Below are 13210 nucleotides of genomic sequence, written 5' to 3' on the forward strand. Positions count from 1 at the left end.
ATTTAATAAAATTCTGTGATTCCTCTCAATTCTGAAAATATATACTTTATGTATAGTACCTCAACATTTTTGTGTTTAAATGTTTTTCTAAAGCAGACGCAGCGCATGAATGCCAGCTGTCACATTACTGTCAAACACAAAACCTTGCCTACTGTGTCTCATTATTAAATTTTGGCGCTGCTTTTTTCATAGCAACTCATTTGTGTAGTAGACTTGAAGAACATGTTGACTGTGTTATGAGCAAATATTTATTGCAGTTGTCAATCTTTCTGTCAATACAAGTAGAATACTTGAGTTTACTTACATTTTTTGCATGCGTTTGTGTTGTAAACTTGTTGTGACTGAATGTTTCGACCATTTTACATTGTAAAATGCCAAAAGTGAAGAAGTGTAATTGCGGTCATAAATTTTTCATTAATCAACACAAGGATGTTGTTGGAAATCATAAAAATAGAGAAATTGTTAGCCCGTAGTGAAGAAAGGTTAGGCCTAAAAGTTTGCTGGGAGAGCTTCAGAATGCAAGTTCAAACATCTTGTCGAAAATGAACAAGATGTTGGTGTCGTAAATAGTGAAAATAATGGTTACATTTTAATTAGTAAGTGCAAGCTTTCAGAATTGTTTTTGCCTGTTGCTAAATGTAAATACTGTAATAGTGAAAAATCCATTACTTTTAGTGAGGACATAAGAGAAGAGGCCTATCCAGAAAAATTGTAGTGGAATGTCAAGTATGTAAAGAAAAGAAATGTACAGTGACATCTCCTGTAACATGCATAAAACATAGTGAAATGAATATTTGTCTTGCTTCAGCCATGAGGTGTATTGGGAAGGGAAGAAAAGCAGCCTAGATAATCTATGCTATGATGGACCACCACCTGCCATGTGTCAAATTTGAGAGCTATTATAAACATTTGCATAGTGCCCTAACAGAAGTGAGTGAAGGGCCTATGCAAAGGGTAGTGAAAGAAACTGTAGATATGTCAATCTACTGATATTGTTGCTGTGTTGGATGGTTTCTGGAAGAAGAGGCTGTACATCATTTCATGGGGTTCTTACGGTTACCTCTGTAGATACAGGCAAGGGGATGGACTGTGAATGTCTGACAAAACACTGACTGGGCTGGGCCATTGGGTAAATTAACACAAATGTGACAAAAACTTTGAAGGTTTCAGTGGTGGTCTGGAAAGGAAGGAGAGCAGTCTCTATTTTTAGCAGATCAACTGCTAGATGTGATGTGTGATACACTCAGTAGCTTGGTGATGGTGACTCTTAAAAGGCTTCAGGGGTTTGTGGCTGCTAAACCATATGGTGAAACTAAAACTGAAAAAAAGGAATGTATAGGAATGTGCAGAAGAGAAAGGGGGGTGCTTTGCTTTCAGTTCCTGTCATGTCCTTGAAGAGTTTCCTAAGTCTTGCGCCCCTCCCCCTCCCTGTAGGCTCCAACTAAGAAATAGAATATGTTGTAGCCATAAGAAGAAACAGCAAAAGTGTCAGTGAGATGAGAAAAGCAATCTGGGCAACTCTGTTTTATAGAATATCCATGATGAGCATATACAGTATGGTGCAAGCATAACTGGTGTGAAGCGAATGGACAAAAACATGCACATGCGCACCTCTTTCCAAAAACTGTTATGGTAGAACTAAAGCCAATATATTGAGATCTTTCAGATTCTAAACTTCTGGAAAAATGCTGCTAAGAGTGGCCAGGCAACATGTTTCTGCAGCTGAAAAAACTGCTGAAAGCATGACAAAGAAGACCAGAATAACAAAGAAAACTAAAGAAGATGAAAAGGACACTTGGAATCAACAAGATTATGGAGCTTGAATGTTTTGTCATGTTATCATTGAGAACAAAATGAGATGCAGATCTTCAGTTTGTTATCTCGTCCAATATTAAAGCTACGAAAACAAAATTTTGCATGAAAAATAATATAGCACTTGCTTACACAATAAACCACATTATTCAACAGTGTATTAAATATTTTCAGGTGGAGCATGTCATATATTCTTAAATTATTAGGTGAAAAAATGGACTTTTAAAAAAACATTTCTTAAAAATACACAGAACAACAGATTGATACATATTTCTGGTTCACTGTTATAAATTAAAAAAAATTAAATTAAAAAGTTAATTCTTAAAAGAATAAAATTTGTTTTGATCTTTGAATAGTATGGAAGTACAGTGCATCTAAAATAAAAATTACCTGTAATTCAGCACATAAGATAAAAATATCAGTGTTCACTCCACTGTGTTCCAGAGTTTTTAAATTTCTTTCACATAGAGGTCACAGTATACTGATTAGTCACTTAAAGTCTCATTCCAGTATCTGTTTAAATTTTTGAGTTAAAAACTACAGGCCATGATGTCCGGGTGCCAATAATAAATGTTTGAGGATGTTCTAGGTAGATTTCTACTTAGTCTCTGGCAGCAAATTTGTGGAGACTTAATGAATTCACACTTCCATTTCCTAAAAACTTTTTCATTAGGAGTGATAAACCACATCTTTTGGCCACCAGTACAGAAATATATTATAACATGTAAGGTCAGTATGTCCACAATGCCCCTAACTGAATCTCTGAATACAAGCAAGATGTACTACAGAAGATTGAGGCCCCATCATGCATAAATATTATGCTCCTTGCGTTTCCAGTTGTGTGTAATGATCTCTTGTGAAACTGGAGGGAGGGGGTGGAGCATCTCATTGAAAAAGTGGTTAAATTAATGATAAATTTATGTTATGAAACAGACTTAAATGGATTTTCAACCATTATGCCATATGCAGATTTTTTATCTAGCTCGTTCAGTGTGGGTTCGATAGACAATGCTCTCTCTCTCTCTCTCTCTCTCTCTCTCTCTCTCTCTCTCTCTCTTTTAAGCCTTTCCTGTAATATCTGTTTTACAGTAAAGTGAATGGAAGCAAACGCAAACAAGTGTACAGGGGCAGAGAAAAATAGGGAAATACCCAAAACACAACAAATTATGATGCCTAATGCTGTGTAGAAACACTGTTGGCTTTCAAAACAGCTTCCAGTCATCCCAAAATGGATAAATACAGGTCCTGTGTGGTTCTCAAGGGAATATTATAGCATTCTTCCTGCAAAATAATGGTAAGTTCAGATAATGATGATGGAGGTGGATTGTGATCACACCCTCTCTCCAAAGTAGTCCCCAAAGGTTCAAAAATATTGAGATGTGATGACTGTGCTGGCCAGGGGAGATGTGAAAATCCATCCTTATGCTCACAAAACTACTAATCGTGGATGATGCATGCTCTGTTAACTATTGGGGAATAAATATTGTACCTTGAGATGGACCTAATCAGCCAATAGGTCATGCAGCTCTTGGCCGTAATGTGACCTTAAAGGTTAACCTTGAGGTCCATGGAATACCACAGTATGGATGCCCAAATCATAGCTGAAAAATACTGTGATCTCAATCCTGAAAGATGATTGTGTGCATGGTGTTACTTGAGCATAGTTATAAGGCTTAGAAGAGCTTAATGTGCACAAATATTTTGGTATATGAAGTAGAATACAATGCCCAAAGTTGAATTTGTACACAGTCATGCTGTTAATATCAGTTGTGCTAACATTATTCAGCAGTTTTGTCTTACCAGTATATCCATCATTTGGATTTCTTCTTGCAAAATGCATGATTGATTTTCATTTGTTATCTTTCCCTTCCACTTTGAAGATGTACAACAGTGCAGAGGAATGTTCTTGTTGCACCTTATTTCATTTGTGCCACACACATTCAGCCACTCATACGGACACATGGTGTCATTCATTAGCTGCTCCTGGTGATTGTGCTATGTAATTGCAATATAGCTTTACCTGGCTTATAAACTTGACAATTGTGTGTGTGTGTGTGTGTGTGTGTGTGTGTCAGGAAAGTTAAGTTCATGTTGTTGGGTGATCCACTTGTTGTACCCATCATGAAACATATGACCAGATAAGTGCATCTGATCTCCTTATCAGTAAGAATTACTGCCTAGTTTCACATCTAGAGTGATAGCTACTTAATTGTTAACGAGACCATGAGTTTTTAAATTCTGTTAATTTCTTGCAGACGACATCCTCTAATGATGGGAAAAAGCCACTAAGAACAGAAAGCATCAAGAGTTCTCCATACTCCCAAAAGAAGTATGTATTCTCTCTCTCTCTCTCTCTCTCTCTCTCTCTCTCTCTCTCTCTCCCTCCTGAATTAAAAGTTTTCAAAGATTATGGAACTTAATTAATCCTTTTTGTATTTATTTTCAGAGTTAACAAACCCATTGCTTCCGTCATTGTAAAAGAAGATAAAAAAGTTCAACCGATTCGCCGAATGGTTTCAGTATCAAGTACCCAGTCACCTTCAGCCAGTAAAAGTATTAAAATCAGTACACCTTCAAGTGACAAAGGTCAAAAGTGTCTTCCTCGGGTTGATTCTGGTGTACGTGAAAGGTCACGCTCTTACGGTGTAAAAGAGTCACCAAACCAAAAGCCTGTAAGGAAACCGCTTCAGAAAAGTAGATCCGCAACCAATGTACCTCTTCCGCAATCTACGGCACCAAGGGTCCTAACTGAGAAAAATCCTGATAAGAAGAGCCCTGCAAACATCATTCAGAAGACTGCGTCAAATGTAACACCCAAGATACAGACACCAATCAGAAAAGTAAATGTAACAAAATTCCATCTCTTTTTACAATTATACTTGTGACTAGTAACAACAGTAACATAACACTGAATGGGGCTTGATCGATAATACTGTTTAATTTTGTGAGATAGTGGTATATTGTATTAAAAAGCATGGCCGTAAATTTGAATCTTGCAACAAGCTTTTTTCGAACTTCCAGGTGTAATGCACAATGGTTTGTTAGCATATTATTTGAACATTTATTTTTTTAAGTGAGCTTCAACCCAGACTGACTGAATTCAGTAAACTCATGTGGAATCTGTTTCAGCACTGAAGACTTTTTTATTACTGGATTAATGAATTTAAACGTGGATGCTGCAACTAACTGCAGATCTGACGAGGTTGTTGAATGTCTTGTTTTTTTTCTGAAGAAATAGTCAATAAATTTTATTATATTGTGATACAAGACCTTGAAAGGAATTTTGAATATGAGGAATCTAATTACACAGTCAGTGACATGTTAACAGATGAAAAATAGCCTAGGATGTGTGTTTGAAAATGGTCAAAGTGAAAATAGATTATCAATATCTGTACAATATCAAAAAGTATGTAAAGTGAAATAGATGCCTCAGTCTATATGTGGGATTTGAGGAAGGGGCAGTAAACCTGATCCCACAGAGACTGGCTGTTTGAAATTTCCTTGCTCCCTATTTAGCTAGAGCAGGCTCTGACTGAAATGCCACAAAAACTCAGTTCTGGAAAGATCTCTGTGACAAGCACTAACTCTTAGGTAAAAATTATTAGAAAAGTACTGGATTGCCAGATGTTAAAATGCCGGGAATTTAAAAATGAGTATAGGAGTTTTAAGCTTTGTAGTATATATTACATTCAACTTGCAGCTATAAATAATACATTCTATGAAAGAATAACTCTCAGTTTTTCTTACTAGTGTCCAATGTGAGCATTTTTTGTCATATGGCATACATTGAGTTGATAGGCAACCTGAACTGGTGCATCTGGAGTCAGTGTTGCAACACTTGTTTCAGTACTATTTCTTAGGTCAGGTAGATCTTGTAGCTACACATTACCCTTTATGCACCCCCAAAGGTAAAAATCCTGTGGCATCAGATCAGTGACCCTGGAGGCCACGCGAAACAAGCTGCGTCATCCTGCCCCTTGCACAGCCAATCCAGCCGTTGGATACATCATCATTTAACCAGTCACATAGTGAGTTAGACTAGTGAGGCTGTTCATCATCTTAACAAAGTTCTGTGGTTTCTCTTCATGCATTTGCAGAAAGAGCCATAATTCTAGCACATCAAGATAAGAAACACCAGTTAGTTACTTCACCTAAAAAGGAAGACCTATAGCCTTTCCACTGGGATGTGGCAAAAAAAACATTCGATTTAGGGGAGTCTCTTTGCATCTGTACCATCTCATGTCAATTTGCTGATCCCCCAGATGTGCATATTGTTTGTGTTAACATTTCCAGAAATTCTTCGTCATGCAATAACACATAGTATACAAAGTTGGCATGTAAACTGTAGTCGGTAGCTTTAGAGCTTGTAACAGGCTTACAAACAAAACTGTTTCAGCTGCTGTTTCAGTTGATGTATTATAAATAAACAGGTACATTCATTTAGAAACACTCTGTACATGTAAAAAAGCATAGACTAATTTCTTGACTAAAAAAGTAATAAGATTTTGTCTGTCACTTCTGTTGCCATTATAATTGACTACTCAGGATTGGGTGAAATAGTGACTGGTTATTATTACTCAACATAACTGAACCATTTAATTCATGTTTTTTAGGCAACAAAGATTAGCATGCCAAAAGTGTTTACACAAAGCATCGCATCAAATTTTGCCTATGATGGTGATAAAAATGTATCCCCCCCAGGGGGTTCACGGTCCTTATGTGAGTACGTGCGTGGCGAGCTCAGGGCCCCGAGCTATTGCAGCCTTCCTTCTTTCCTGGGCTGCATTTCCTTTCCCTTCCCCTCCTTTTCTATCCTTGCTCCTTCCCCTCCGCCCTCTCCTCTCCCTCTCTTGGTGTCCTTGTTTATGTTGGCCCTGCTATCCTCCTCGTTATGTTGGCTTCGCGATTTGGTTTTGTTGAGTAATAAACTCATCCTTTTGGTATTCTCTGGTCCCCCTCTGGGGTTTGACCTCAGTTACTAACTTTCTATTCTGTAGTGTGAGCCATTTGGGGAAGAGCACCTTACCTAGTGTCTTCAGCTTGTGCCCTCCTAGTTCCTTCCATCTTTTTCCTTCACGTTGTTGTCTGATGCTAGGGTATGTAGCCAGCATGGTAGCCAGCCCGTGTGGTGGGGTCGCTATGTACCATTTTGGTTTAGCCCCCCTGAAAACACAGGGATCACACTTCTGATACCTGAGCTGTGACCACCTCATGTTAGCGTAGGAGCGGTTGGTTGTCATCCTGGAGCATCGGAACTCCCGCCAGTGGCCGCTGTGCCAGACGGCCCTTGCTGTGGCTGGCTGGCACCCGTGGGCCCCTGATCGAGTAGGTTGTATCAGGGTGGACGCTATGCAAATGAAACTCATACGGGTCCAGAACACTGGGCGTTCTTTTATGGCCGCCTATTCGAATGGAAATGATTCCTTTAGTGCTGCTTCTTCTGCCCATTCGGCCTTCCCTTCCATCGCTACCCCCTGGGAGGAGGGCCAGGCTCGTCGGCTAGGGGCGAAACCTTTCCCCCACTATGTGGTTTGCACCAGGACTGGCGGGGATACTTCCACCAATACCAAACCTTGATTTTTTGTGCAACACATTGAAGACAAGTTTGGCGAAGTGGACTCTCTGAGCAAGATGCGGCCGGTTTTGTTGTTGATCAAATCTGCTTCAGCTGCCCAGTCTGCAGCCCTTCGTGCCTGTGACCATCTTAGCACCATTCCTGTGTCCATTACCCCCCCCCCCCCCCCCCCCCCGCCCACCAGTCTTTGAATGTGGTTCAAGGTGTAATTTTTCACAGGGACCTCATCCTTCAGACTGATGAACTTATTGACAATCTAGGACGGCAGGGTGTTCACTTTGTTCGGTGTGTTCAGAAGAGCCCGAAGGAGAATCGCATCGATACTGGTGCCTTTATCCTGGCCTTTGAAGGGGATACCCTGCCTGAGAAGGACAAGATTATGGTTTCTCGATGCGTCATGAAGCAGTACATTCCAACCCGGGTGAGATGTTTTAAGTGCTTATGCTTTGGACCCGTCTTCCCACTGTTCGCAGGCCCGTCTCTGTGGTGGACATCCACTCCATGAGGGGCGTTTCTGTGTTCCCCCTCCAGTGTGTGTTAATTGTCATGGCAATCATTCTCCACATCCACCAGATTGCCCGGCTTATAAGAAGGAAAAGAAGATTCAGTAGTATAAGTTCCTTGAGAGTCTAACCTACACTGAGGCTCGTAAGAAGTATGCACGTCTTCACCCTCGTTAATGACATACAGCTATGCTTTAGTTACATCTTCACCCTGCGTTAATGATATCTAGCTATGCTTTAGTTACATCTTCACCCCTTCCTCCCCAACTTCCTCCCCAACTTCCTCCCCAACTTCCTCCCCAACTTCCTCCCCAACTTCCTCCCCAACTTCCTCCCCAACTTCCTCCCCGACTTCCTCCCCGACTTCCTCCCCGACTTCCTCCCCGACTTCCTCCCCGACTTCCTCCCCGACTTCCTCCCCGACTTCCTCCCCGACTTCCTCCCCGACTTCCTCCCCGACTTCCTCCCCGACTTCCTCCCCGACTTCCTCCCCGACTTCCTCCCCGACTTCCTCCCCGACTTCCTCCCCGACTTCCTCCCCGACTTCCTCCCCGACTTCCTCCCCGACTTCCTCCCCGACTTCCTCCCCGACTTCCTCCCCGACTTCCTCCCCGACTTCCTCCCCGACTTCCTCCCCGACTTCCTCCCCGACTTCCTCCCCGACTTCCTCCCCGACTTCCTCCCCGACTTCCTCCCCGACTTCCTCCCCGACTTCCTCCCCGACTTCCTCCCCGACTTCCTCCCCGACTTCCTCCCCGACTTCCTCCCCGACTTCCTCCCCGACTTCCTCCCCGACTTCCTCCCCGACTTCCTCCCCGACTTCCTCCCCGACTTCCTCCCCGACTTCCTCCCCGACTTCCTCCCCGACTTCCTCCCCGACTTCCTCCCCGACTTCCTCCCCGACTTCCTCCCCGACTTCCTCCCCGACTTCCTCCCCGACTTCCTCCCCGACTTCCTCCCCGACTTCCTCCCCGACTTCCTCCCCGACTTCCTCCCCGACTTCCTCCCCGACTTCCTCCCCGACTTCCTCCCCGACTTCCTCCCCGACTTCCTCCCCGACTTCCTCCCCGACTTCCTCCCCGACTTCCTCCCCGACTTCCTCCCCGACTTCCTCCCCGACTTCCTCCCCGACTTCCTCCCCGACTTCCTCCCCGACTTCCTCCCCGACTTCCTCCCCGACTTCCTCCCCGACTTCCTCCCCGACTTCCTCCCCGACTTCCTCCCCGACTTCCTCCCCGACTTCCTCCCCGACTTCCTCCCCGACTTCCTCCCCGACTTCCTCCCCGACTTCCTCCCCGACTTCCTCCCCGACTTCCTCCCCGACTTCCTCCCCGACTTCCTCCCCGACTTCCTCCCCGACTTCCTCCCCGACTTCCTCCCCGACTTCCTCCCCGACTTCCTCCCCGACTTCCTCCCCGACTTCCTCCCCGACTTCCTCCCCGACTTCCTCCCCGACTTCCTCCCCGACTTCCTCCCCGACTTCCTCCCCGACTTCCTCCCCGACTTCCTCCCCGACTTCCTCCCCGACTTCCTCCCCGACTTCCTCCCCGACTTCCTCCCCGACTTCCTCCCCGACTTCCTCCCCGACTTCCTCCCCGACTTCCTCCCCGACTTCCTCCCCGACTTCCTCCCCGACTTCCTCCCCGACTTCCTCCCCGACTTCCTCCCCGACTTCCTCCCCGACTTCCTCCCCGACTTCCTCCCCGACTTCCTCCCCGACTTCCTCCCCGACTTCCTCCCCGACTTCCTCCCCGACTTCCTCCCCGACTTCCTCCCCGACTTCCTCCCCGACTTCCTCCCCGACTTCCTCCCCGACTTCCTCCCCGACTTCCTCCCCGACTTCCTCCCCGACTTCCTCCCCGACTTCCTCCCCGACTTCCTCCCCGACTTCCTCCCCGACTTCCTCCCCGACTTCCTCCCCGACTTCCTCCCCGACTTCCTCCCCGACTTCCTCCCCGACTTCCTCCCCGACTTCCTCCCCGACTTCCTCCCCGACTTCCTCCCCGACTTCCTCCCCGACTTCCTCCCCGACTTCCTCCCCGACTTCCTCCCCGACTTCCTCCCCGACTTCCTCCCCGACTTCCTCCCCGACTTCCTCCCCGACTTCCTCCCCGACTTCCTCCCCGACTTCCTCCCCGACTTCCTCCCCGACTTCCTCCCCGACTTCCTCCCCGACTTCCTCCCCGACTTCCTCCCCGACTTCCTCCCCGACTTCCTCCCCGACTTCCTCCCCGACTTCCTCCCCGACTTCCTCCCCGACTTCCTCCCCGACTTCCTCCCCGACTTCCTCCCCGACTTCCTCCCCGACTTCCTCCCCGACTTCCTCCCCGACTTCCTCCCCGACTTCCTCCCCGACTTCCTCCCCGACTTCCTCCCCGACTTCCTCCCCGACTTCCTCCCCGACTTCCTCCCCGACTTCCTCCCCGACTTCCTCCCCCCAGTCCTGAACCCCTCTCCTCCCCCCCCCTTGCGGTTCCCACCCCTTCCCCTCCAGGCGCTGCTCCCTCTCCACGGCTGGAGAAGTGTTCCACTTCTTCGGTGTCTGCCAGTCAAGTGCTCCCCTCCCGGGTCCCCCCTTCCTGGCACCTTTCAGGCCCAAGGTCTGCTGCCACACGACGACCATGAGAACAACGGTCTGTGGCCCCCCCAGGTCACGCACTCTCTTTCTGTTCCAGATCTTGCTGCAGCTGGCTCCCTTTTGCAGCACAGCCCTCCTCGATCTCGAACAGTAAAGAAGAAGAAACATAAGTCCCGGAACAAGGAGCCTCTGGTGTCACCAGAGGTCCCGTCCCCACCTTTGCAACCTGACTCTGACCTGCTATTTATGGATGTCACCCCCTCCTTGTCGGTGACAGATGGTGAGCTGGCGGCATAACTGGCTTTAGCCTGTTCACGCCCCCCCCCCCCCCCCATTTGAATCATTGTTCTGTAGTTATCCAATGGAATTGTAATGGATATTATCATCACCTTCCAGAGTTGAAATCCCTTATTTCACTTTACTCTGCAGTTTGTGTTGTTCTACAGGAACCTCATTTTATTGATGATCACTCACCGACCCTCCATGGGTTTCGTGCTTTCTGTCGAAACCGGGGCGGCCCCTGCGGGCCTCTGGTGGCGTGTAGTGCGAGTGGACGGTGCTAGCATGTGGATTCCTCTTCAAAGTACATTGGAAGCGGTTGCTGTTAGGGTCCACCTGGACTCTGGGGTCACAGTTTGCAATCTTTATCTCCTACCTGATGGGACTCTTACATCTGCTGCCTTAACTGCCCTTCTTCAGAAACTTCGTCCTCCCTTCCTCCTCCTCAGGGATTTTAATGCTCATCATCCCTTGTGGGGCAGTGCATTTCCATCTAGTTGGGGTTTTCTCATAGACCAGTTTCTTGCAGACCATGATTTGTGCCTCTACCCATTTCCATGTCGGTCATTGTACATTTCTGCCATTGATCTTTCTCTTTCTTCTCGCTCCCTCCTCCCTTCATTACATTGGTCGCCACACGACGGCCTTTGCGATAGTGACTACTTCCCGTTGATTCTCTCGCTCCCTTCCCTCTCTCCGATGGATAGGTTACCTCGTTGGTCTTTCCTATGCACTCATTGGCCTCTATATACTGCACAGATTGTTTTTTCTTACTCTTTGTCAGGCTGTATTGATCATGTCCTACATGACGTATCTGATGTGATTGTTCGCGCTGCTAGCCTTGGTATCCCACGCTTATCTGGACCATTTCGCAGCCGGCAAGTCCCGTGGTGGAGTACGGCCATTGCCATTACCATCCGTAATCGCCATCGAGCTTTGCAACACCATAAGAGGCACCCATCTGCTGCCAATCTTATTACCTTTAAACGCCTTCGCGCCAAAGCCCGTTACTTAATCAAATGGGTTGGGAACGCTTTATCTTCCCACAGTTCTACTGCGCGTGTCTCATGGGTATGGGCTACACTTCACTCTCTCGAGAGTTTCCATCAGCAGTCTACCCTCTGGACCTTGCCCTCCTGGATGGCCTTTGCACAGATCTGTTGATTCTCGTGGAACATCTTGCGACCCATTTTGCGGTAGCATCAGCATCAACCTCCTATCCAGCTGCTTTTCTTCACCAGAAACAGCGGGCCGAAGCTTCGGCCTTATGTTTTACCCTTTGTCAATCGGAATCTTACAATGAACCTTTTACTGGATGGGAACTTCTTTCCACGCTTTCTTCGTCTCATGATACGGCCCCTGGCCCAGACTCCATTCATAACCAATTGCTTCAACATCTCAGTGCTCCACGTCGACAACATCTTCTCCTGGTGCTTCACCATATTTGGCTCCAGGGTGACTTCCCTTCTCAAGGGGGGGATAGCATCGTGGTTCCTGTCCCTAAGCCTGGTAAGAAGCCACTGTTTGTCGAAAGCTATTGGCCAATTAGTCTGACGAAGGTTGTTTGCAAGTTACTTGAACGGATAGTAGCCCGTCAACTCATTTGAGTCCTCAAATCTCGGGATCTATTGTCCACTTACCAGTGTGGCTTCCTGGAGGGACAGTCTCAGATCGATCATTTACTTTGCTTGAAATCCGCAGTTTGGCAGGCTTTTTACCAGTGCTGCCATTTGGTTGCAGTATTTTTCGACCTTCGCAAGGCCTATGACAAGGCTTGGCGCCATCATATCTTACTTACGCTTCATGAGTGGGGTCTTAGGGGCCCACTCCCAATTTTTGTCCACCAGTTCCTGTTGCAGTGGCCATTCAGGGTTCGGGTTGGTGCTGTTTTTAGTTCTCCACAGACCCAGTAGAATGGCATCCCATAGGGTACAGTGTTGAGTGTACTTCTTTTCCTCATTGCTATAGATGGACTTGTGGCCTCTATCAGTCCTTTGGTCACCCCTGCTCTGTATGTGGATGATCTCTGCTTTTGTGTTAGATCCTCTTCAATGGCCTCTGCAGAGCGGCAGCTGCAGGGTGCTATACGGCGTGCCTCTGCGTGGACCCTCTCACACAGGTTTCAATTCTCTCCTTTAAAATCATGGGCGGTCCACTTCTGTGGCTGTACTACGGTCCACCCCGATCCGGAGCTCTACCTCTATGCACAACGATTACCTGTGGTCCCACAGTTTTGTTTCCTGGGTCTTCTGTTCGACAACAAGCTCACTTGGCTGCCTCATATCAGACTTCTGAAGATAGGATGTTTCTGTAAATTCAATGAACTTCGCTTCCTTGCCCACACCTCTTGATGTGCGGATCATTCCACTCTTCTCCGCCTTTATTGGGCTTTAGTGCTGTCTCACTTGGACAATGGTTGTCAAGTTTATGGTTCAGCTGCTCCTTCCACACTGCGCCTCCTGG

General features: G+C 46.5%; 1 protein-coding gene across 1 annotated transcript in view; it reads left to right on the plus strand.

Annotated features, from left to right (window-relative positions):
- The window catches only part of LOC126184775 (uncharacterized), a 170400-nt gene that overhangs the window by 139588 nt on the left and 17602 nt on the right, over positions 1 to 13210 (plus strand). Inside the window, exons 10-11 of the mRNA XM_049927328.1 lie at positions 4068 to 4141; positions 4259 to 4652. Coding sequence (XP_049783285.1) covers positions 4068 to 4141; positions 4259 to 4652 — 468 coding nt within the window. The remainder of the gene's footprint in view (positions 1 to 4067; positions 4142 to 4258; positions 4653 to 13210) is intronic.

The sequence above is a fragment of the Schistocerca cancellata genome, chromosome 4, assembly GCF_023864275.1.
Source record: "Schistocerca cancellata isolate TAMUIC-IGC-003103 chromosome 4, iqSchCanc2.1, whole genome shotgun sequence".
Taxonomy (NCBI): Eukaryota; Metazoa; Arthropoda; class Insecta; order Orthoptera; family Acrididae; genus Schistocerca; species Schistocerca cancellata.